Source organism: Sus scrofa, chromosome 9, assembly GCF_054392235.1.
Source record: "Sus scrofa isolate SSC_HxYL_T2T_F1_AM1 chromosome 9, Sscrofa_HxYL_maternal_Yorkshire_Landrace_v2.0, whole genome shotgun sequence".
NCBI classification, from domain to species: Eukaryota; Metazoa; Chordata; class Mammalia; order Artiodactyla; family Suidae; genus Sus; species Sus scrofa.
The window spans coordinates 131,335,238-131,360,576 of NC_139391.1; the positions used below are offsets into that span (position 1 = coordinate 131,335,238).

General features: G+C 40.4%; 1 protein-coding gene across 1 annotated transcript in view; it reads left to right on the forward strand.

Moving 5' to 3' along the window:
* The window catches only part of LOC110262257 (uncharacterized), a 118,491-nt gene that overhangs the window by 35,478 nt on the left and 57,674 nt on the right, over nucleotides 1-25,339 (forward strand). Inside the window, exon 5 of the mRNA XM_084978264.1 lies at nucleotides 16,920-17,035. Within this exon, the coding sequence (XP_084834390.1) occupies nucleotides 16,920-16,936 (17 nt within the window). The 3' untranslated portion in view covers nucleotides 16,937-17,035. The remainder of the gene's footprint in view (nucleotides 1-16,919; nucleotides 17,036-25,339) is intronic.

Genomic DNA, 25,339 nt, shown 5'->3' on the forward strand with positions numbered 1-25,339 from the left:
TTTGTTTATCCATTCTATCCCAATAGAATGAATCTGCTATCCCAAACTCCCAATCCATTCAGCCCCCACCTCTCTCCCCCTTGGCAACCACAAGTTTGTAGAACTGTTGTTTTAAGCCATCAAGTTTGTGGTCATTTGTTATAGCAGCTAGCAGCCACAGGAAGCTAATACACACAGAAATAAAGAAAGAGAATTATAAAGTACTTAATCCACTACATTCTTATAATAAAAAATGTGCTTTCTATTATTTAAAAATTCTAAAAATAGTCTTTGGTACTAAATAAAAATTCCCACATCTAAAACATCTTCCTAACATAATATACTTTTAGGTGTTAAAGTGTGATAGTTTTCATGATGTTAGCATCAAGATGGCTTAAAAGTGTGATAGTTTTCATAATGTTAGCATCAAGATGGCTTAAAACTGTGATAGTTTTCATAATGTTAGCATCAAGATGGCTTTTGTATACCTTGATTTTCCTGTGATAAATCCTGCAGGAAATAGAACAAAGTCTGTGGGTAAATGAGAAAAAAACAAGAGACAGTTTGCTTATAGGTAAGATTTGTGTAAGTTAGAAAGCTGTAATACATCTTCCTTTATGGATAAGAAAATGTTCTTGTTCCATCCATGTTGCTGCAAATGGCATGATGTCATTCTTTTTTATGGCTGAGTAGTATTCCATTGTGTATATATACCACCTCTTCCAAATCCAATCATCTGTCGATGGACATTTGGGTTGTTTCCATGTCCTGGCTATTGTGACTAGTGCTGCAATGAACATGCGGGTGCATGTGTCTCTTTTAAGTAGAGTTTTGTCCGGATAGATGCCCAAGAGTGGGATTGCGGGGTCATATGGAAGTTCTATGTATAGATTTCTAAGGTATCTCCAAACTGTTCTCCATAGTGGCTGTACCAGTTTACATAACCACCAACAGTGCAGGAGGGTTCCCTTTTCTCCACAGCCCCTCCAGCACTTGTTATTTGTGGATTTATTAATGATGGCCATTCTGACTGGTGTGCATGTAAGGATAACTTGATCCCCTTGCTGTACACTGGGAAAAAAAAAAAAAGACAAAAAAAAAAAAAAAGAAAATGTTCTTGGAAAATAATAGTGGCATTTATTTATAGGAAAATGCTTCATAATAAATATGAGAAGACTTTTAATCTATATTCTAGCTACTTAATAAAATATTTAAGCTCTTTTTAAGATATTTGGAACATCTTTATACTTGTAATCATCTATTCATCTTGTGCACAGTCCTTCTCAGAGTGTGTGTGTGTGTGTGTGTACACACACATATACATACACATATATGTATATATTAATATATTAATCCTTATATCTGCTAGGTGAGCTGAGCAGAGCAAGTATTTTTATTTTTCTTATTTTACAGATTTAAAAAATGATGCTTAGAAAAGTTAAATGACTGGCCCTGGGTCCCCCAAAAAAGGTCAATAGTGGAATTTGAGATTAGAAACTACCCATATCTGCTATATGATGCTATTTCCAGGGATTCAAGTTTCCTTTGCTGCCTGCAAGAAGATGTATTAATGTTTGTGGGTAATTAGATGATGGCTGATTACCCTGGGCTTCAGAGGTCCTGTGATCTGTTTAATTCAACCCAATAGGCAATTGCTAAGTATGTATTGCATGTTTTGCATTGTGCTAGTTAATGTGAGGCACACAGAGAAAGGGCCAGACACAGTCCTTGCACTCAAGAGAACTTCCGTCACTCTTAGGGAGGCAATACCTACACAAATGAGATGAATAAGGAGAAGAAAGAATGAAATCAAATGCCCCAATGTGGGAACCTTCGCACAGAAAACTTGGAAGAATGGATCTGATTCAGAGCATTCTAGGAGCAAAAGGGTGTGTGCGTGGCAGGGGTGTGTGAAAGAGAACAAAGGGTAGAGGCTGAAACAGGGGAGAGAGGGATCACCTGAGCTGCCAGAAGCACAAAGATGTGTCCTGAGGAATAGGGGCTGGGCTTCTTGGTGCCACCTGGTCTCAGGCAGTTAAACAGCAGTGAGAACCTTTCATATTTCCAGTGAACCTCTGATACCCTCAAAAAGTGTGGGGGAAGCAAGTAATCATCTGTAAAAATGAAAACACAGTTTGAAAGTCCTCCCATTCTGTCCAATTTTTCTCTCCTACTCCCATGGACACAGTCCCAGGAACCTAAAACTCTGCTCCTGTGTTTTCTGAGGGTCATCAGATGTGTCTGTGTGGGAGCTCATTTGCATATGTAGGTGTGTGTAAATGCAGTATTTGAACACCTGGTGCAAAGTTCCTCTTAGGAAAAGAGGTGTTTGTTTGGGAAAATGTTTTGAGAGTGCAAGGTGAGGATACCATTTGCCAGGAAACAGGGAAATCGGAGCAACATTTATATAATAAAGCGGCAGGAATGTGGGAGAGGGGCTTAGCTGGAGAAAAAGGGGAGGGTGTGACTAGAGGAGGCCAGCGCTTGAGCAGAAAGGACGGACAGTGGGTAAGGAATTTCTGGGGCTGAGATGGTTGAAGGGCTTTTAAGAACAGAGACATTTAGTTTTTACTTTTAAATTATTTTTGGTGTCTACAGGTACGTCCTTCTCCATTGCCTTGACTCTTCCATAAAAGTGAGTTAACGCCCAGAGCCTTCAGTCAGTGAGGTTTGTGTGCAGGAAGCAGGGCCACATCCAACCTGGGGAACAGCAGTGGTGGCTCGCATGTCCTGGCCAGATCATCACAGACCAAACTAAGTTAGAGCCCTCGGTGACAAAGGAGAAAGGACATTTTCTGAGGACATTGTCTTCCTCCCCCTCAATCCCTGGAGAAATTGGGAAGGCTATTGTTACCTGAAAACTGGGTTTGCCTCTTGATGAGTGTCCAGCCAAGAGACACAATCAAGCCAAAGATAGGGAGAAGGAATGATTTATTCCTCGCAGCAATAAGGAAAACACCGGGGATGGTTCCAAAGCAGCGTCTCCCCAAACAGCAATTGAAGTTTTAAACTACGTGCAATGCATATTCATGAGGGGGCTGGAGCAGAGAATTCAGGGTAGAATTGGGGCAAAGGTCTACGGAGTCCAAGCCTTAGTTCATTGAAATCAGGAGGGTTCTCCTCATCAAAGCATCCTCCACCTGGGTGGGCGCCTTTGTTCCTGCAGATCTCAAAGCTCTGTTATTATGGATATCCTTTGAGGAACCAGGACCCTGCCTGAGGGCTGCACTAGATGTTGTGTGAATTTCTGCTAACAGCACAAATTATTATAACTGAATCATACGTATATATAAAATGTGTATTATGTATATGCATATTCTTTTTCATATTTTTTACATTATGGTTTATTATAGGATATTGCATATAATCACCTGTGTTTATATGGTAGGATCTTGTTATTTATCCATCCTATATATACCAGTTTGCATCTGCTAGTCCCAAACTCCCAATCCTTTTCTCTCCCACCCCCTGCCTCTCAGTAGCCACAAATCTGTTCTCTACATCTGTCTCTGTTTTGTAGACATGTTCATTTGTGTCGTATTTTAGATTCCACATGTAAGTGATGTCACGTGGTTTTTGTCTTTTTCCTTCTGACTGACTTTGCTGAGTATGATAATCTCTATTTCCATTCATGTTGCTGCAAATGGCATTATCTAATTCTTTTTTATTTTTTGTATTTTATTTATTTTTTTTTGGTCTTTTTTTTGGCTATTTATTGGGCCACTCCCGTGGCATATGGAGGTTCCCAGGCTAGGGGTCGAATGGGAGCTGTAGCCGTCGGCCTACCCCAGACCCACAGCAACTCGGGATCCGAGCCGCATCTGCAACCTACACCACAGCTCACGGCAGCACCGGATCCTTAACCTACTGAGCAAGGGCAGGGACCGAACCCGCAACCTCATGGTTCCTAGTCAGATTCGTTAACCACTGCGCCATGACGGGAACTCCAGTCTAATTCTTTTTTTATGACTGAGTAGTATTTCACTGTATGTGTGTACCACATCTTCTTTATCTGTTCATCTGTCAATGGACATTTAGGTTTTTTCCAATTCTTGCATATTATAAATAGTGCTGCTATTTACACAGGGGTACATGTATCTTTTCAAATTATAATTTCGTCTGTGTATATGCCCAGGAGTGGGACGCTGGATCATATGGCAACTCTATTTTTAGATTTTCGAGGAACCCCCATACTGTTTTCCATAGTGGCTGCACCAGTTTACATTCCCACAAACAGTGTAGGAGGGCTCCCTTTTCTCTACACACTCTCTTAACATTTATTATTTGTAGACTTTTTAATGATAACCATTCTGCGCAGTGTGAGTTGATACTTCATTATAGTTTTGATTTGCATTTCTTTAATAATTTTTAGAACATCTTTTCACATGCCTATTGGCCATCTGTATGTTTTCTTTGGAGAAATGTCTGTTTAGGTCTTCTTCCCATTTTTGGATTGTTTTTTTTTTTGTTGTTGTTGTTGTTATTGAGTTATATGAGCTGTTTGTATATTTTGGAAATAAGACCTTTGTTGGCTGCCTCATTTACAAATATTTTCTCCCAGTCCCTAGGTTGTCTTTTTGTTTTTGTTTTATGGTTTCTTTTGCTGTGCAAAAGCTTATAAGTTTGATTAGGTTCTATTTGTTTACATTGGTACAATTTATGTCAGAGAATGTTTTACCTAGAATGTTTCTCTTCTAGGAGTTTTATGGTAGCAGGTCTAGGTCTTTAAGCCATTTTGAGTTTATTTTTTGTGCATGGTGTGAGGGTGTTCTAACTTCATTGATTTACATGTGGCTGTCCAACTTTCCTAACACCACTTGCAGAGTAAACTGTCTTTTCCCCATTGTACATTCTTGCCTCCTTTGTTGAAGATTAATGGTCCATAGGTGTGTGTGTGTGTGTGTGTGTGTGTGTGTGTGTGTGTGTTTCTGATGCACTATTGTTTCTTGACTGCTCCTCCCTTGTTCCTGCATTCCTTCCCTTCATGTAAGATCATTGATTTCTGAGACCTGTTCAAGAGGAAGCACCGTGGCCAGGCTTAGATCTCAAAACAACTTTAGGCAAAATGGTTGGGTTTTTGGTTTTGTTTCTTTCTTTCTTTTTTTTTTTTTTTTTTTTGGTCAAGAAAGCTGTTCCTGGTTCTCTTTCTCTGAGGACCTCCTAACTTATCTGCTTACAAGATTGAGTTTTCCATTTCATGTAGCCTGGGGTTCTAGCCAATTTCATTTGACTCATCTTGGCTATGGTGACCCCTGCATGTATCTGGGTTACACGAATTTGTGGTTGGTCCCTTACAGTGACGTTTCAGTCTCTGCTTCACTGGGGTCCTCTGTCACCACAGAAAGGCCTTTCTGTTCGCTGAAGATCTCCAGCTCCTGGAGGAGGAGGTCGAGTTATACTGGCTGAGGGTAGAGTCTCCAGAGGGTGACTCAGGTTTGGCTTCTCCTGGCTCCAGAGCCTATTTTCTGTTTACCAGGGGATTAATCATGGTTTCCAAATTGGTCTGCCAGGACGCCAGCAGGACTGGTTAAAAAAAAGCAGAGGTGCTGAGTTTGGGATTTTTCCATGCCCTGGTCAGTGTTTTTCAGCAGGAAAAGGAAGGGATGTGATTCCTCCTTTGTAGCCTCACAAATTATTGACTGCCCTGTAGCTCATCTCATTCTGATCACTGGTCATTATAGAAACACACCAGATTTATAGCAGCTGAGGTGAGATGCTGCAATCCTTTCTTTTTTTCGTTGGCAGAGGAGTGAATTCAGCATTTGATTAACCCAGTTTGGTGGGCATTTGATTTAATTCAACCTAGCAATTATTTAATAAATAACCAGCATGGGCTAGGTTGCCGAAACCTAAATCTGATATTTACAAGGAAATTGGGAAGGGTTTGGGAATATATACATACAAACAAATATCTTTAGTCCTTCAAACAGGGGTTTGAACCTTTTTGCTGGATTCATTATAATCCTGTTAGGATATATGTGATCCAATATATTCATATACGAACAGTGAAATCAACACAATATCTTCTTGAGGCTGACAGTCATATTGTGGAGAAGTTTTTTTTAGAAGCTGAAGCTATAATGGTTTTGCTGTTGTTTGCTGGGTTGTTTACCACAGGAGGTGGTTTGACTGTTTTGCATTGTAACTACTGCCACAGATACTCAGATCACCTTTTCCCAGTGAGGGCAGAGAAGCTCTTGAAAACATCACAGATGATTTTAAAACGGAGAATTTGCATTTCAGTCAGCTGGAATTAGTTTAAGTCATTTGTGCTACTTTAGAATTGAATATCTGATATTTATCCTTAAAATGGTAAGAATAGTTTCTAACCAGAGAAAGTTGTGTTAATCTCACCAAGGGATCTATTTTGTGAAGCAGATTGGTAGGAAGAAACATGGAACAGGCCTGTTATGGTATTTTGTTGTTGTTGTTCTTGTTTTATCAGTCTTTCTTTTAAAGTAGTAAAACAATTCGAACAAAGGAACAGCTTACCATGTTATAGGGCATTTAGGTCCAGATTAAATTCCATCACTTTAACTGTTTGCTCTACATAAATTTGCACTTATGACACATGGGAACTAACATTAATATAATGAATATTGTGATTAGAAGATAGATGGAGAGATGGATAGGCAGACAGACAGCAATGTGACATTCTTCCCAAGTTAGTCTCCAAACCCCATCGATACCTGAAATCCCACTTACTCTGTATAGTGTTAGGCATAGGCTCCTTCAGCCGTGCCTTGTTCCTGGGCTACCCTAAGCAACATCAACAATCCGGAAGTATGGCATAATTCTTCAAGGGGCATGTTTTCAACTTTTCTGACACTTTTTTCTCTGTGCCATTAACCTATCACTTAAAATTTTTGGAAAAGAAAGCTGAAAGTATTCCCCACTGACAACATACAGGAGAAAGACCAACTGTGATAAGAACAAGAATAATCACTCTCGGACTCTCTTCTGGATCTGGCTTAGGCCTGGAGAGATGAAGCACACAGAACAAGTGAATACAAAATTGGGATATAAACTCGAACGTTTGAATTTGGAGTTGAGAGATGGAGTCCAGGTTCTCATTATTTTGTAGGCTTCCTGCATCATGGGCCTTTGTGATGACTGAGTCGAAGATGGGATTACATCAACGTTAGAAGGCTTCTGTGATGCACTCTTCAGAAGCTGTAGACCGAGGTGTTTTAATCAGGTATTTGGAAAAGCTTCTAGAGTTGCCTCTGTAGGGGCAGTCTCCATGCAGGCAATAGTGCAGTAGGTTTACTCAACTAGGGCAAAGCCTTCCAAAAATCATTTTGAAATGTGGAGTTGGAAATGGCTCTAGAAGTCGACTGATCTGCCTCCCTATCTGCTATATGAACTTCTCTGCAGCATCTCTTACGTGTTATTATCTACTTTCTGCTTGAACACTTGGCACGGCATATGCACTTAAATACTCATTTTAAGCAGTAGCTTTTCTAAGCCTATTTACATGGGCCCCAAACATATCTATGATCTTCTAGGAATATCCCCTTCAGGGTGATAGCCAAGTAACCTTTGATTTCCCGCTATCATTATTTAAGATTTCCTTATTTTTATCTTAAAGGGTCATGTTTGATACTATAGAGAGCACATAAGGTTGAATAATATAAAGAAGAGTTGTGGGTTGACTTTAAGGATATTTTAGTCTAATGGAGGAATTTTTTTTTTTGACCACGCCTGTAGCTTGTGGAAGTTCCTGGGCCAGGGATCAAACCCATGCCATAGCTGTAGCCAGAGCCACAGCATTGACGACGCTGGATGTTTAACTTGCTGAGCCTCGAGGGAACTCCTAATGGAGTTTAAACATAAGATAAACACACACACACACACACACACACACACACACACACACTCTCACACACACACGCACGCACAGTCTGGGAGGAATATAAAGGGAAGTTTCAGGGAAGAGATAGTTTATGAGTTTGGCCTTTAAGTGTGAATAGAATTTGGAACGACTTTTCCAAGGATGGCCTAGAAAATCAGCAGAATTCTATCACATGGAAAAATAATTCAGTAAGATTCAGGTTACTTATTTAAGGACCCAGAAGGCCATAGTGGAGGAACCTTCCATTAAAGGACTTGCCTTGGGAATTTAGATGATTGTACTCTTTGATTTTTCAAAGATGTTGTTAGTAGTTCTCTTTTTCAGCAGAAGATTCCTACTAAACCATACTTCCTGTCCCTGGAATAATCTTCTACTGCCCAGAAAGAAGGAAGTAAATAGGATTCCAGAAAGCAATTTTGAACCATAACCATTTTGAAAAAAATACCCAAAGGAGATTTTTTTTTTTTTTGTCTTTTGTTGTTGTTGTTGCTATTTCTTGGGCCGCTCCCGCGGCATATGGAGGTTCCCAGGCTAGGGGTTGAATCGGAGCTGCAGCCACCGGCCTACGCCAGAGCCACAGCAATGCAGGATCCGAGCCGCGTCTGCAACCTACACCACAGCTCACGGCAACGCCGGATCGTTAACCCACTGAGCAAGGGCAGGGACCGAACCCGCAACCTCATGGTTCCTAGTCGGATTCATTAACCACTGTGCCACGACGGGAACTCCCAAAGGAGATATTTTTAAAGGTACTTTTATTCATAAATTTTAAAAAAGGAATGGACAGAAGGGCAAGCAAACCGGATTTTGCCCTACCGAATACAAATGCTGTGTTAAGAGGGAGAACCATGGCCTATTGGAACAGATGTGCCACATGGGTCATTTTCAGCCTAAACATAAGCGGTCTTGTCTATCGCTCCTTCCCCTGGGCTGCTCCAGATCCATATCTGCTGTCTCTCTGGGTTCGCTTACCGGGCACAGAGGAAGGACATGGTCGGGGCAAAACCACAGGATAGAATACAGCCTCTTCCACCACTGACTCACAAGATGACGGGGCAGCTCACTTCCCCTTCTGATGTTTTTGTTGCTTTGTGGATAGTGGCGCCCTAGCAATCCTCGGCACCTTTCTTCATTCCACAGAAATAAATGTGTGAATGTGTGAATGTGCTTTGAAACAAGGATGTAAAGGAGATTGATTAGTTCTTCTCCTCTCCAGGCAAAGTATGGAATCACTTTCCCTCCTATTACTGTTGCATCAATAATACCCATGGGATATTCCATCAGAGATAAATAGCAGCTTTCTCAGTGCTGGCTTGTTTATTACAGGGTCAGAGAAAAACCTTGGGCTAACCAAGTTACATCCCCATGTTGACTCACTTCCTTACCTTCCTCCTAGCTGCCTGAGCAACAGGGCCAGTTGCCAGACGGCTTATTTTACCATCCCCCAAACTCATTGGTGTTTCATCCTTTTTTTTCTTTTTTTTTTTAGGGACGCACCCGCAGCATATGGTTTCCCAGGTTAGGGGTCGAATCGGAGCTGTAGCTGCTGGCCTGTGCCACAGCCACACCCATGCCAGGTCCAAGCCATGTCTGCGACCTACACCAACGCTGGATCCGTAACCCACTGAGTGAGGCCAGGGATTGAACCTGCATCCTCATGAGTGCTAGTCAGATTAGTTTCTGCTGAGTCACAACGGGAACTCCTAGGATTGATTCTTATTCTTCTACAGATACGTCCTGCTTTATGCTGCAGGCTGTCTATAGGATGAGTTTTGTGAATATCAAATATTTGTAAACATATTGAATTTCTCCTCTAGTTGAAATTATTGTCTTAGAAGAATTTCTTCTTTGTTTCGAGTTGACTTCTCAGCATGATAAAGTAGAAAGAACATCAGAATAAGAAGTAGGAGATTAAGATTCCTATTCTGGTTATACTCCTGATTAGCCATGTAACTTTGGGCAAATGACACTCTATGGTCCCTCAAGTCTATGATCTGGCCATGTGGGGCCTTGGTTTTGCCGTCTCTCATACTTTAGATTCAGGTTAGATGATCTTTATGATCTAGTTATGGAATTCTTGAAACAATCCCAGTAATCTATGGTACTGTTGCTTTAAACATCTTCCTTTTAGCCTATCTTTAAGGAATTTGTAGTAATAATTATCCACTCTTGAGAAGTAGTGTGATAGATGAATATATGAAAGTTTAACAGCAGTCATACATTTTATAAGCAAGTTTCCAATTTATAATTTTAACTGGTCTTTTCTAGCAAAATATTTGACCACATGTTTCTAGCAGTTTGGTAAATATTCTGCACATTATGGACCCACTCTGCTTGGCTTTCCAATCCTTAGGCTTCTCTCCGTACTAACTTCTTGAGGGAGTTTTACCCTTTTGACTTTAGGCACCATCTGTGGTTGATTCCAGTAGATTTCGCATATCCAACCCAGATTTCTCTCCTAAGCCCCAGACTCATATTCTGTAGTCTCTGAATCTCCATTTGGATTTCTAGTAGATGTCTTGAGCTCAGCCCACCCAACAGAGGATGCCTGATCTCCACTGCCTCCCCCATCCCTCTCCCCATCTCCTCGCACAGCAACTCAGACCTTCCACTTACTCACGCCAGAAACTCGGGTGTTACCGTCATCTCCTCTCTTCCTTTCACCATCCACTGAATGCCACCTAATTGGTCTCCCTGCTCTCTGCCCTTGTTCTCTAATGAGTCATTTCCCAAACAGCAGCCAAAGCTCTCCCTTTAAAGATGAAGTCAGAAATCATGTCACTGCTCTGACTATGCCTCCTTAATTGATCTGAGTTAGTAACTGATTCCTGATCACTCAGAGCAGAAGCTGAAACTCAGGGCTCCTGCAGCCTTTTCGTGTTCACCCCCGCACTTCTCCCTTTTGCTTATTCGGTTGCCGTCTTCTCCTTGCTCTCCTGGGCTTTGCCAGACTTGTAAACATGTTCATTCGTGAGGCCTTTGCATTTGCTGTTCCCTGTCCTACGATGTCCTTCCTTTAGGTATCTGCATGACTCATTGCCTTGCCTGCTTCTGGTTTTTGTTCAGATGTTGTGCTCTTACTGCATCCTTCCTGAACTGCACCCCCCACCCCACCCCGCAACTATGCTCTGCCCCTGGTATTCGCCTGTAACTATTCTCTGCTTTTTTCTCTGCAATTCTTGTCATCATCTAATACAGGGCTTCGTGATCTTGGCATTATTGACATTTGGGGGATTCTTTGCTTTGGGGCATTGCCCTGTATATTGCAGGATGTTTGGCAACATCCCTACCCACCTTCTACCCAGTAAATACTAGCAACCCACTTCCTCCTCCCCAGCTGTGACAACAAAAATAGCTCCAGACATTGGCAAATGTCTCCCGAGGAACAAAATCATCCCTCGTTGAGAACCACTGATCTAATAGAATAAGCGTCTTACCTATTTGTTTGCTGTTCCCCTCTTCCCCGCTACTAGAATAAAACAACCATGAGAACAGAAATTTTTGTCTCTGTCATTTCCTGCTGCAATGCAAACACCCAGAGCAGAACCTAGTGCATAGTAGGTGCTCAAGAAACATTTAATGAGTGGGTGAATAAATGAAATGGACTCTGCCTTGTTCCTGGGAGCTCATTCAGCTCTATTTACACCAGCCTTTTGTCTGCCTTTGAAGCTCCTTCTTACCTTCCTGCCTTTTTCTTTTGGCTCCTGCTCCTGGAAAGCTCTATCCACAGGTCATCACATGGTAGATCCCAGCTTGTTACTCAGGACTCTCCTTAAATGTCCCTGACTCAAAGAGGTCGCCCCCGCCCCCGATCACATGGTCCAGCGTGGCCCTCCCTGCCTCCCAGAGTTACTCTCTCTCATTTACTCTGATTTAGTTTCTTATATATTAATCGATCTCTGACGAGCTCGTTTGTTTCCATGGTGAGTTTCTGTCTTTCCCCCTTACATGAATATCCTCAGAATGCTTGATATTATCTGCTTTATTTATCACAGCATCCCCACAGACTAGAACAGTTCCAGGCTCATAGTTTGTATACTGATTGAATGAATAAGCCTAGCTCCCCATCAATTTCAGCGTGAAATTGGGATTTTAATGGTTAGGCCTTAATGGTTGTGTTTATCAGAATTCAGATGCAAAGAAAAGAATCCACCTCAGCTAGTTTAAGCTGACAGGGGTTAATTCCAGTATTAATTCTGTGGCTCACAGAATCACTGAGAAGGCCGAAGAAAGAGCCTCCCTTGTGTGTTCAGGGACAACCACACAATGACTGGTCCACCAAGGGAGAGACTGCTCTTGGACTGGGAAGCCTTTAGCTGAACCAGAAGCTGAGGTGCCCGCTGTTGGCTCTGAGACTAGACCACCACTGTCAGGATCAGAAAGTTGGCACGGGAAGGAGGTCCGCACGCTCAGCAGCTGTCAAGATCAGGAAACTGCTCCAGAAAAATCATATACCACCCCAGTATCAGGGCAGGAAGAGCAAAAAGGCCAAAGCTGGCCTTGCAGCAAGTTTGATCTTCCAGCTCTCATGCCAGTACTCAAAAAAAATTTTTTTTCTCGTTTTTCAATTGAATTATAGTTAATTTACAATGTTTTAGTTTCAAGTGTCTAGCATAGTGGTTCAGTTATACATATATATATATGTACACCACAGCCACAGCCACGGCAACACGAGCCACGTCTGCAACCCATACTATAGCTCGCAGCAACACTGGAGTCTTAATCCACTGAGTAAAGCCTGAGATCGAACCCACATCCTCATGGAGACTAGTTGGGTTCATAACCTATTGAGACACAATGGCAACTCCTTCAGATTCTTTTCCATTATAGGTTATCACAAAGTATTGAGTATAGTTCCCTGTGCTATACAGGTCCTTGTTGTTTACCTATGTTATATACAGAAGTGTGTGTATGTTAATTCCCAACTCCTCATTTAGCTCTGCATACCCCCATGCCTCTACTTCTGATGATCAGAACAAATTCAAACAAAACCTCTGGCTACTAGGAGGTCTGGGAGATGTTGCTTTTAGCTTTCCAGTCTCTGCAGCCCAGGAAGACACATTGGAAGGAGGTGAGAATGAATGTCAAAGGCCAGTTTACTGCACGCAGGTGTGGTGTTAAGACAGGTTGGAGGAGTTGCCATTGTGGCCCAATGGGTTAAGGACCCACTGTTGTCCCTGTGAGGATATGGGTTCCATCTCTTGCCTCTCTCAGTGGGTTAAGGATCTGGCACAGCTGAAGCTGCAGTGTAGGTTACAGATGTGGCTTAAATCCGGTGTTGCTGTGGCTGAGGTGCAGGTTGCAGCTGCAGCTCCTATTTGACTCCTAGCCTGGGAACTTCCATATGTTGCAGGTGTGGCCATTAAAAAAAAAAGGACAGGATGGCAAGACAAGTAATAAAAAAGACAAATATATCATCAATTTCATATCTTCAAGGCTAAAGCTCACACTGAATACAAGTCAAATAGTCAGGAGTCTCTTATACACAGTACTGATGATAGCATTCATCCAATTTCAGGAAATAGTTACTTTTCCCCCTAAGATGCAGCAGAATGCGTATGACCATGAATAGTGCTGCCATTCCTAAGGCATCAGTCTCAGACAAACCGAGCTCAAAGCCATGATCTGTGATCTCCTGCAGAATGGAACTGTTTATACCTTATAGCTCTACAAGAAAAGTGTGCGATCTGTCAGCCTGAGCACTGTTTTTCATAGATGGTCATGTGTACTTGTTTCCAATTTAGGGCACGGGTTAAAACTCGAGTCTTAGGAAAGGCTTAAATTGGACAGAATCTCAGATTTCTACTGGCTAAGGAAGAAATTCACTACTCTGTTCCATTTTTATTATTTGAAATCTCTAAAAGGTTACTTATTGGAACGAATCTATTTTCATAAAATTTACCATCTACATTTACATCAGATCACATGATGCAGTGTGTGTATATATATATATATATATATATACATACACATATTACTTATTCCATTGCAAGGATAAAATCCACAGATTTTTTTATTCTTAACTTTACATTTGCATGCTCTTCACTATTTAAAAAGTGATTGCAGTTATAGATACTGTTGGTTTATCTGTTTTACACACTTAAAATTTAACTTTAAAGTCAGTATGAAATGATAATTGAGGAGTCCCTGCTCTACTAAAAATATAGACATATAGAAAAACTTAAAGAAAATTTTAGGATGTACTTTTAAGAATGTGATTTTATCAAATTTAGGAAACATAAAACTCTCCATAACTTTTAAATTCTTCCTTTTAAGGACTTCGTGCTTAAAATAGCTTAAGGATTTCCTCCATCTTTGCTCTCCAGTGTCCCTTGCAAAGGACTTTTTAAATAGCTACTCTTTATTGAGTACCTTCTATGTGCCAGGCCTGGAACATCCTCTCTCTTAATCCCCATAGCTTCCCGATGAGGCAAATGGCTCGGAAGAGGCAGAGCTGGGATTGGAAATTGGGATTTGACGTCCTCTCCTCCCAAGTTCAAAGCTTACTCCTTCTGCACCCTTTGTTTACTCACTCATTCATTCATTTAATTAAGGCAACTCAAATGCTCACTGTGAGCCAGGCATGTACTGTTTACTGGGATTAAAATAATGAGTCCAAAAAAGGGCACCATCCGTGCCTGAATGCAGTGAGAATCTCTACTTCCTCCAGCTGGTTGCTTATTCAGGATTATAGATGAGGACTAACCTCCTGCAGACACAGACAAGACTGTAAAGAGGGCCAATTTTTCTAGCGGTAGGAAATGGCCGTTTTATAAATATTCCCACGTGAAAGAATATTAAGATTGATTACCAGCCCTAGGTTATACGTGTGTGCCTAGAGTCTTTGATGATGTCAAGATTAATGAAGCACTGAAATTAATTAGAGAGGCCGAAACTCAAGAAACCCCCCGGTGAGGAAAATAAGGGATATCTGATTTTGACGGCAGGCAAAAGCAATGACAGAAATTGAGATCCTTTCAGGAAGGATCGGGAGTTTAAGACATGGTTAAATAATGTTTCCGGGGTGCCAGCAGCCTGAGCACATTGGCCAACACTGCCAAGGTGCCCAGTCAAGGTGCTCACCTCACCAGCCATCAACCATAAAGGACAGAGCCCATTATGCCTGTCAGGACCTCAGTGCCTGGAGGGCCTGGTGGGCTGAGTACCAGGTATAGAGGGCCAGGTCTATTGACAGGTAGAAATAGGCTTCATTTCCACACACAAAAATATGTTTTCTCCTCTTGATCTTTCATTTTTTTGCCCCTTCTGACAGAGATAGAGGTAGAGCGACTATTTCACTTTCCACTTTACCATAGGAAAAACAGCTGCCCGATAGCATTGATGAGTGTCAGGTGTTCCGCTTCACTCTGGGGAGTAGTTTGGAGTGGCAGGGCCTGTGGGACCCTAGGAATAACATGCCTTGTCTAGTGGGGGCAGCAGTTATTCAACGCCTGCTGATGGTTGCCATGAAAGAGAGCCCACTGGTGCCAGATATTTTGTTTTTTAAAGAGAAGCTAGAAACCCTGGACTTTTCTGTGAAATCACTTGATATTTATAACTCTTGGCAACTAATTCAAAATTGAAAAAGTAAAACAAAGAACTCTTGGGCTAATGTTTTCAATAGAGTGACCAATCGTCCCGGCTGGTCCAGGACCAAGGTGTTTCCTGGGACAAGGGTTTTTCAGGGGTGAAACAGGAACAGTCCCAGGCAAACTGGGATGGTTGGCCCTTCTGGAATGTGGAGGATAAAGACAGTATCTCTATAAGCTGCAGAAAGTCTGTAGGTGGTCGGCTTGTGATTTCTGATGAATGGGACAGCAAAGTGGAATAGGATTCCCAATGTCACGTTTTCAAAGGAGGGGGACAACATCTGATGGACAGAGAAGGACCGTGTACAGGGACCAGAGCACATCCAGCTCTTCACTTCTGCTCTCCCCACGGTCCACATCTGATGGTTGCAGCGAGGTTAGAAACTACTGTAACCAATTGATTGCAGGGCTATATTGCCTTTTTTTTTTCAACTGCCCATCCCACATTTGTTCAAACAAGGAACACACTGGAGAATGGGAGATCCAAGGGATAAAAGAAGAGGCTGACTTCCCTGAAAAGATACAAATAATCGAAGGCAATGTTGGAAGTTTTTGGGAAGTCTCTTAAGCCAATAAAAAACCAGTATTTTTATTCTACCTATTTTATAACTAAATATAAAGGTAAATTTGTTATGAGAGTTTTCTTTAAAGTGTTTTAATTTATAGAATATTATTATGGAAAAGCAACGAATGTAAACACCATATAGTCCAGAACTTCCCAGATAAAGTTGAGGAAATTCAGGCCCCATGTCCCATAGCTAGGTAGTATTAGAATGGTTCAGCCTGCACCTGTTTGGAATAGTGTTGTTGGGTGTCAATGACGTGATAAGGGAAGGCAGCACAGCTCCTCTAAGGTCCGTTTGTAGCAATTAAGAAAGTTTTACAGCACAAGGAAAAATTAGCATTAAAATCTAAACCCAGAAGAAGTTATTTCAAACTCTGCCTTTTGTTTATGAAATTAAATGATAACGAATCATAGAATGCTCATATTGTTAGAACTCAGTGCAAATTGCATAAAATGAAGGACAGTTAAATGGAAAAAGGAGAATCCTAAAGGACTACTCGATTATATCTGGGCTATTTCATGTGTGCAGTGCACATTCTAAACTAAAAACCTATGATTTGCAAAACATGGACAAGGAAGTCTACATAAAAGGCTTTCCAACCACCATTATATACTGGCATGGTTTAGCTACATTCGGTTCTAAATGCATCACTTCTTCACAAAAGAATTCTCTTTGAAGTCAGAGAATGAACTCTGTGGTGTGGGTATGCCCCCAGGCCCATATGAGCAGGTGAAAACAAGGCTGATTTTTATCTTCTTACATTGGCAAGGTGCACTAGCCGGAGAACTTACTGGTCATATTTACAGTCACAAAGAGATATCATTCAGGTCCAAATATTTACAAACTCCTTGTTTGAATAATTGGAACCCCCTTTGCCTCCTTTTGGGACAATATGGTTCATCTTTGGTATCTGTTTGTGTTAATTCCTAGGTATCTCAACACAGTAGAATATAGACAATGGCTCAATAGCTTCAGTGCCATATCAGCAGACCACAGTGGCCAACCTGGGTTTCTTGCAGACTCTAAGAAGCTCCTGGAAGCTGGAGGTCAGTGCTCACGCTATCTTAATTGTGCGTAGATGACCTGTAGCTACAGGCCACTTAAACATAAGCTTGGCGAATAGTTCAGGGTCAGAATGATCCTCATCAGAATGAGAGGCCAACACTTAACAATGAGTTTTTGGTTAAAGACCAGACCCACCGCTGTCCCACCACTTACCATTTACCTCCTGATTAGATCCAGGAATGCGGTGAGAAGGGGTATGTTTTCTTGATAATCATTTGTGAGTTGATGATAGAATAGGAATCAACAAAACAAATTAAAAAGCATTGTTTTGGGGTGCAGGCCAGATTCCCTCCAGGACAAATTTCTAAGGGAGTTATTTGGGTGCTCTATTTCAGAGGTGAGCCCTAGGCATATTACTGCTGCTGGATGTGTATATTTATGCTTAAAACAACAAATATTTATTATCATACTTCATATCTGAGGGTCAGGAATATGGGAGTGGCTTAGCCTGGTGGTTTGGGCCTAGGGTCTCTCATGAAGGTGCAGTCGAAGTGTCTGCTAGGGCTGCAGTCGTCTGAAGGCTTGGCTGGGGCTCTAGGGTCTACTTCCAAGATAGTACATCATTGGCTCAAGGTTGCTGATTCACATGGCAGTTGGCTGGAGGCCTCAGTTCCTTCCACTTTGCCTTCAGCCTACCTATGGGCCTGCTTGAGTGTCTTCATGACAAGACAGCTTCCCTCAAAGTTAGCAATCTAAGAGAGAGGGTAAGAATAATTAAAGTGACTTTTGGAAATGGATTTTTGAGTTTATAGAGTCTGTATCACTAAGTCGCTTCATTTCCTTAAGCCTCCAATAGTCATTATTGTTGGGGGACTTGTGAGGACTTCCCAAGTGATTAACTTGCTTTAACACGGGAAGCAAATGAGTCCACACTGGAAGATGTGGAAGGTAAGAGATGGCTCTGGTGCTGAAACCAAGAGAAGCCTTTTAAATAAATGACTCTTATCCATTGGTGAAAGCAGTAGTAAATTATCCTTTTTTAATGTTTTGGTTAGAGGGATTTGAGCATGTGTTTAGCCCAAACCTTCCATTTCAAAGATGACAGTTGAGGGCATGAGAAGGGAAATTTTACGTACATATTTCAGAGCATTTGTGTTTAAAACAATCATCATCTTTACCTGACCTTTGTTTGTGGGTGGTTTATTACAGTAGCGTATATAGATAAGCCATCTTTGGACTTTCCAAGCTCATTGTAAACAAAGACAAGGTAGTGGCTGGAAATGAAATAAGAAATATGATTCTCAGCAACCTTTGAGTCCTGTGAATCTGAACACAGAGAGAGCTCAAGATTTTGAACTTAATTCTCCCACACATGAGTGGGACAATGGGTTGTTGGGACACCATAAAGAAAGTTTCTTCTTCTGAGCCTCAACGCTTTTAGAAAAAGGAATGGAAAATCTTGGGTAACTTGCTTAACCTTGCTAAGACCCATTTTCTCTTTTGTCAAGTGAGGTTGGTGATAGCACCCCTGTGGGAATATTGTGATGATTAGAAATAATCTATACTCAGTGGGTGCTCAATAAATGGTAGTTGATTTTAAAATTATTATCATCATAATTTTTCTTCAAGGCATTACACTCATAACCAATAGGCACTTATTCTTACCTAAGAGAACCTTTATCCCTTTGGTTCTCAAAACTACATCAAGGTATCTGAAAAGTGATGGTGGGAGAAAGGCGAGGTACCCAGTCCACGGCAGCCTTGTGAGGCAGTGTTTCCCCTGAGACTGTTTGCAGCAGAATTTTGTTAAAAATGCAGATTCCTGGATCCTGTCACACATCTACTGAGTCACTATTTCTGGAGTTGGAACCATGCGATATGCATTTTTTAGCAAGCAATCCAAATGATTTCACTATGTCCACTAAAATTTGAGAACCACAGCAAAAGGTGTTTTCAAACCCTTGCAGGACTCACCAGAAGGCAAAGCAGCTGAATTGATCTTAACCATAAGATTCCAACTTTTGAAAAATTATGTACCCTCATCAGTAAAACCTTTTGTATAATATAATCCTAATGTTTGTATTTTGATATTTACACCTTTATCCATAAATTATTTACACGTACTGCTATGCTGAATATCCTATACATTATAAAAGCAAATAGAACTTTTAAAAAAGATGATATAAAAACTGTATGTATAGGGAGTTCCCATCATGGCATAGTGGAAACGAATCCGACTAGGAACCGTGAGGTTGAGGGTTCGATCCCTGGCCTTGTTCGGTGAGTTAAGTATCTGGTGTTGCCGTGAGCTGTGCTGTAGGTCGCAGAGGTGGCTCGGATCTGGCTTTGTTGTGGCTGTGGTGTAGGCCAGCAAATGTAGCTCTTATTTCACCCCTGCTCTGGGAATCTCCATATGCCCCAAGTGCGTCCCTAAAAAGTGGGGGGCGGGGGGCGGGTGGATAAAAAGAAAAAAACTATATGGATAAATTTTAATATTTTCTTCCCATATCCTAGTGGATCATATGCTATATCCCTTGGGATTCATCCTCCCTAACCTGTGACCACTGGCTAAACCAAAAGTGGTCGCTGTGATTGTGTTTATTCGGTCACTCACTGAGCAAACATTTACAGAGTTCTTTCCAAATGCCCGACTGTTGTAGGCTTCAAGGACTCACTGTAAGTGATCATTTCCTTCTGTCATGTGGAAGCTACTGGCATTGCTGCCTCATTGTGTATAAACACGTCATTATTTCCACGTTCTGTGGGTGGGAGCATCCAGTTCATCTCCAGGCGGTAGAGTGCAGCTGCATCTGGTTCAAGGCTATCTCCAAGGTCACAAATGCATAACTTAACAGACTATCTGGGACTAGGGGAAAGTCCTAGATAGTCATGGTAAGCCACAGGTAAAGTGGGTAAGGCCCTCCCTGAGTTAAACAGAGTGTCATCTCTGGGAAGTTTGTGTGGCACTGTGGAAAGAACACTGCTTTTGGTTCTGGAAGACCCATGTCTGTCTGCGCCTCATTCCTTCCTGGATGCATGACCTTCCGTAAATTATTTACCCCTTTTGAACTTCTGTTTGTTCCTCTGTGAAGTAAGGGTAAAAACACCTTTTCTATTTACTTAACACAATTGTTGTCAAAACCAAACTCTCCTCATCTTTGATAATAATCCTCTTGACTGCCAGCCTTGATCCATCAGCTGTCAATTACTTTGTTCTACTGAGTACCTGGCGGATATTCCAAAGCATCACCAGGTAAGTAGAATTTCACTTTTCCTTTTTTTGCTAGAACAAGCAAGTTCTTATTCTCCTGAATTTAATAACTACTGCCCTTCCATTTGTTACCCTTCAGCTCCCACAGAGATTAAGAGAAGTGACTTCAAAGCCTGGCTTTGCCATATGACATCTCATTTCCTTAAATATAGTTCCCTTATCTGTAAAATGAGGATAATGATGTTTACCCCCTAAATTATTGTGAGAACTAAATGAGATAATTTATGTGAAATGTTTGGCACAGTTGGAAGAGAGTAAAAATTGAGTAAGTGATTGTTACTCTTCCAATATTTTGGTCTAGGTAGATTGCAACTTGATATATCTGTTTAGAAATGGATTTTACTGGGTGCTTCTAAAAAAACAAGTGATTTGACCTTACATATTTTATATGATTAACCTTCTTATACCAGTTATTGGAGTTAAAAGAGATTTCTTTTAGCATTCAGGTAAAGAATTAATAATGACTAGCTTGACAGGATGGAATTTTTTTACCATGTTTTAGACTGGTCTGGATTTAAGAATGGCTCCAAACATGAAGACTTAATATTTACCAGACATAAAAATAAAGGGAAAAATACTGCTAATAATCTTCTTACAGTAAGATGTGATTGTGCCACAAAAAGCTTTGATCCCAACTTTTAAATTATGTGATAGAAATCATTCCCTAATATTTAGTAACAGTGGATTTTCCCCCCCTAGTTCCAAAAGCTATTGACATAGCTTAAACCACTTAATGACTCATGATGTCATAGGGCATTTCCTTCATTCTTTCTTATACAAAGATCATTTGATTATACAGGCCCATTTTAGTTGATCATAACTTACCTTCGTAGACCTGCAGTTTGAAAAATACCCAAAGGACAGACCACTGTTTGTTCCTAAGTGAATTTATATGCCAGTTTCCCTTACATGGCCTAAGTACAGACTCAACCTTTTAAAAAAAGGGCTTTTCTCCTATTGAGTTTGAAGCTGATCTCCTGTGGTCTAATTTCTCTTGACATCTTAATTCTGCTTTCCCGTGAGATTCATAGAGGCCTAGGGCCTTAGAACAGAGGCCTACCAACTCTGTCCCCTCATTCTTTAGATGTGAAAACTATGACCCAGGCAAGTCAATCATTTTCCTGAGCATCAGAGTAGAGACCAGACTCCAGGTCAGGACTCTCAGATCTGTACCTGGTTTATTTCTCCCCAACTCAGCTTCTTTCAGTTTCTCTGATTCCTGATTTGATTGTTTGGTTCAGATGTACAAAAGTGTGGTCAAATCAGATTAGTCTGAAACATTGTGTTCAGTTCTTTTGCTGGAACAAGCTTTTGTTGATGTGTGAGTGGAAACACTGGTATTTCCAGGTTCTAACCAGCAAGGTGTGGCAAATTGGGCCATGGATGGACTACGGGATCTGGCTGCACTCATCCCATTATATTTTTAGTATTGTGGCTCTTAGAAATTGAGTATAAAATTGTGTACCTTTCTAACGAATCGTCACATTGAGAAATCATGTTTATTTCTTCTTGTCCTTGGCAGTGCGACTTAGATGAAGCATTCCTCGGTGAATTAGTTACACTGGAGTTCCTCAACCAAATTCGGGATTTTACATATCCTAAATAGATTTTTAAAAATCTAAAGTACCAATTAATAAATTAGGTATTGAAGACTTAAAACTCTTTATTGACCTTGAATTGAAGCGAGCCATTAAGACTGCTAATCTGATATCCTGGGAGTTGTAAATATTTATAATAGTAGTATATTTCATATTATTAAAACAGAAAATGCTGTTAACACCAATCAAAGCAGTATATTTAGCAAAAAAGGGAAAATAGGTGTATTAATATGGCAGCTGAATAATGTGAGACAGTATCCTGGAATTTTCCGTCTTTATAGAGAAAAATTCTATGACAATTTGGATATAGAAAAAGAACACAGCCTAGCAGTTTGCAATTTCAGAGTACATAACTGAGAAGAAAGAAATTATTGTAGAACTAAATATGCATTATTGTGTGTTAAGGAGCAGTGTGAAGTGTGAGGAATCTTAGATTTCTAGAAAAATGTAGATTGTATCCACTTCCTTATTTCCTTAGTCTCTGTGCTTAAATTTGTACTCCACCATTCTGCTGCAATTGCTTTCATGAAAGTCTCCAATGAGTTACAATTTTCCAAATTTCCTTCCTCAAGGAATATGACATTTGACATGATTGTTCCCTTCCTCCTGGAAACTCTCTTCTTTTTAGCTTCCATAATGTTGTCATTGAATGGTTTTCTGCTGGTCTTCCCCTTTCCTTCACCTGCTCCTTAAATATATTTTTTTTAATTTTATGATTTTAATTTTTTCCATTATAGTTGATTTACAGTGTTCTTTCAATTTCTACTGTGCAGCAAAGTGACTCAGTCATAGCCCCCATACACACATACACACATGTGTATATATATATATATATATATATATATATACACACACACACACACATATATATATTCTTTTTCTCACATTATCCTTCAACATGCTCCATCATAAGTGACTAGATGTAGTTCCTGGTGCTGTACAGCAGGATCTCATTGCTTATCCATTTCAAAGGCAGTAGTTCTAATCTATTAACCCCAGATTCCCAGTCCATCCCACTCCCTCCCCCTCCCCCTTGGCATCCACAAGTCTGTTCTCCAAGTTCATGAGTTTCTTTTTTTTTTTTAAATGCTTATTAAATGATTTTTATTTTTTCCATTATGGTTGGTTTACGGTGTTCTTTCAGTTTCTACTGTACTGCAAAATGACCCAGTCACACATACATATATACATTCTTTTTCTCACATTATCCTCCATCATGCTCCATCGTAAGTGACTAGATATGGTTCCCAGTGCTATACAGCAGGATCTCATTGCTTATACATCCCAAAGGCAATAATTTGCATCTATTAACCCCAAATTCCAAGTCCATCCCAGTCCTTCCCCCTTGGCAACCACAAGTCTCTTCTCTAAGTTCATGAGTTTCTTTTCTGTGGAAAGGTTCATTTTACTGTATATTAGATTCTAGATACAAGCGATATCATATGGTATTTGTATTTCTCTTTCTGACTTACTTCACTTAGTAGGAGAGTCTCTAGTTCCATCCATGTTGCTGCAAGTGGCATTATTTTGTTTCTTTTTTATGGCTAAGTAGTATTCCCTTATGTATATATACTACATCTTTTTAATCCATTCCTCTGTCGATGGACTTTTAGGTTGTTTCCATGTCTTGGCTGTTGAGAATAGTGCTGCAGTGAACATAGGGGTGCATGTAAATTTTTCAGTGAAAGTTTTGTCCAGATATATGCCTAGGAATGGGATTGCTGGGTCATATGGTAGTTCTATATTTAGTTTTCTAAGGTACTTTCATACTCTTTTCCAGAGTGATCGTACCAATTTACATTCATGCCAACAGTGAAGGAGGGTTCCGTTTCTCCACACCCTCTCCAGCATTTTTGATTTGTTGACTTGTTAATGATGGCCATTCTGACAGATGTGAGGTGGTACCTCATAGTAGTTTTGATTTGCATTTCTCTATTAATCAGTGATGTAGAGCATCTTTTCATGTGCTTATTGGCCATCTGTATATCTTCTTTGGAGAAATATCTATTCAGGTATTTTGCCCACTTTTCAATTGGGTTAGTTTTTTTTCGCTGTTGAGTTGTATAAGTTGTTAGTGTATTTTAGAGATTAGGCCCTCCCTTGTCAGTTGCATCTTTTGAAACTATTTTCTCCCATTCCATAGGTTATCTTTTTTTTTTTAATGGTTTCCTTTGTGGTGCAAAAGCTTGTCAGTTTGATCAGGTCCCATTGGTTTATTTTTACTTTTAGTTCTGTTGCCTTGGGAGACTGGCCTAAGAAAATATTTGTATGGTTGATGTCAGAGAATGTTTTGCCTATGTTCTCTTATAGGAGTTTGATGGTGTCTTGCTTTAAGTTTAAGTCTTTAAGCCATTTAGAGTTTATTTTTGTGCATGGTGTGAGGGTGTGTTCCAATTTCATTGACTGGTATGCAGCTGTCTAGTTTTCCCAGCACCACTTGCTAAAAAGACTGTCTTTTTCTCATTTTATATTTTGCCTCCTTTGTCAAAGATTAATTGACTGTAGGTATCTGGGTTTCTTTCTGGGTTCTCTATTCTATTCCATTGGTCTGCCTGTCTGTTTTGGTATCAGTACCACACTGTCTTGATGACTATAGCTTTGTAATACTTCCTGAAGTCTGGGAGAGTTATGTCTCCTGTTTGATTGTTGTTCCTCAGGGTTGCTTTGGCAATTCTGGGTCTTTCGTGGTTCCATAGAAATTCTTGGATTGTTTGTTGTAGTTCTGTGAAAAATATCATGGGTAATTTGATAGGGATTGCATTGAATCTGTAGCGTTCCTTAACTATTGATATCCAATATCCCATACTTAGTCCTTTTTCCTTTTAATGCTGTAAGAAATTGGGAACATGCAATACAAACCAAATCACACTTGTCTATAGCAGATATCGCTAACTGATTTTTGACAGTTTTCTCTGATTCCTGATGCTATCCTGGAATTCTCAAATGTTCTTCAGGCAACAATCAAGTGATCAGAGTTTGCAGATGAGAAGAAACTTATTCCATTTCTCTATTACATGCCCATCTTGAAAGAGCTCATCTGTAATCATGACTCAAAGTTCCAAAAATCCTGGGGCTTATTCATTAATGTTTTCAGCACATTGCATAATGCCTGGAAAACATGGCTTAAGTTGGATAAATATTTGAAGAACAAATGCTAAAATGTTTGATAAGTTAACAACACCTAGGTGTGTTCTGACATGTGTTGAGTGCTTGAATGCAAATAAAATCGAAATTTAAGTGGTCCTAGAGAATATACAAAGTAGTGACAATTTTACAATGAGGTACCTTCTGAGAAATTTTATTTCTGAACAAAACTTACTTTTTATACAACACTTTATAATTATTTTCAAATAAGTAAACTTAACATCTGTTCAATAATAAGAAACACCCAAGGGGGCTGTGGAAGCTTTCATTAGGAGTTTGAGGAGTAGGTAGTGAGCTAATCCAGCAGGCTGTTTTCCTCAAAGTTATAAATT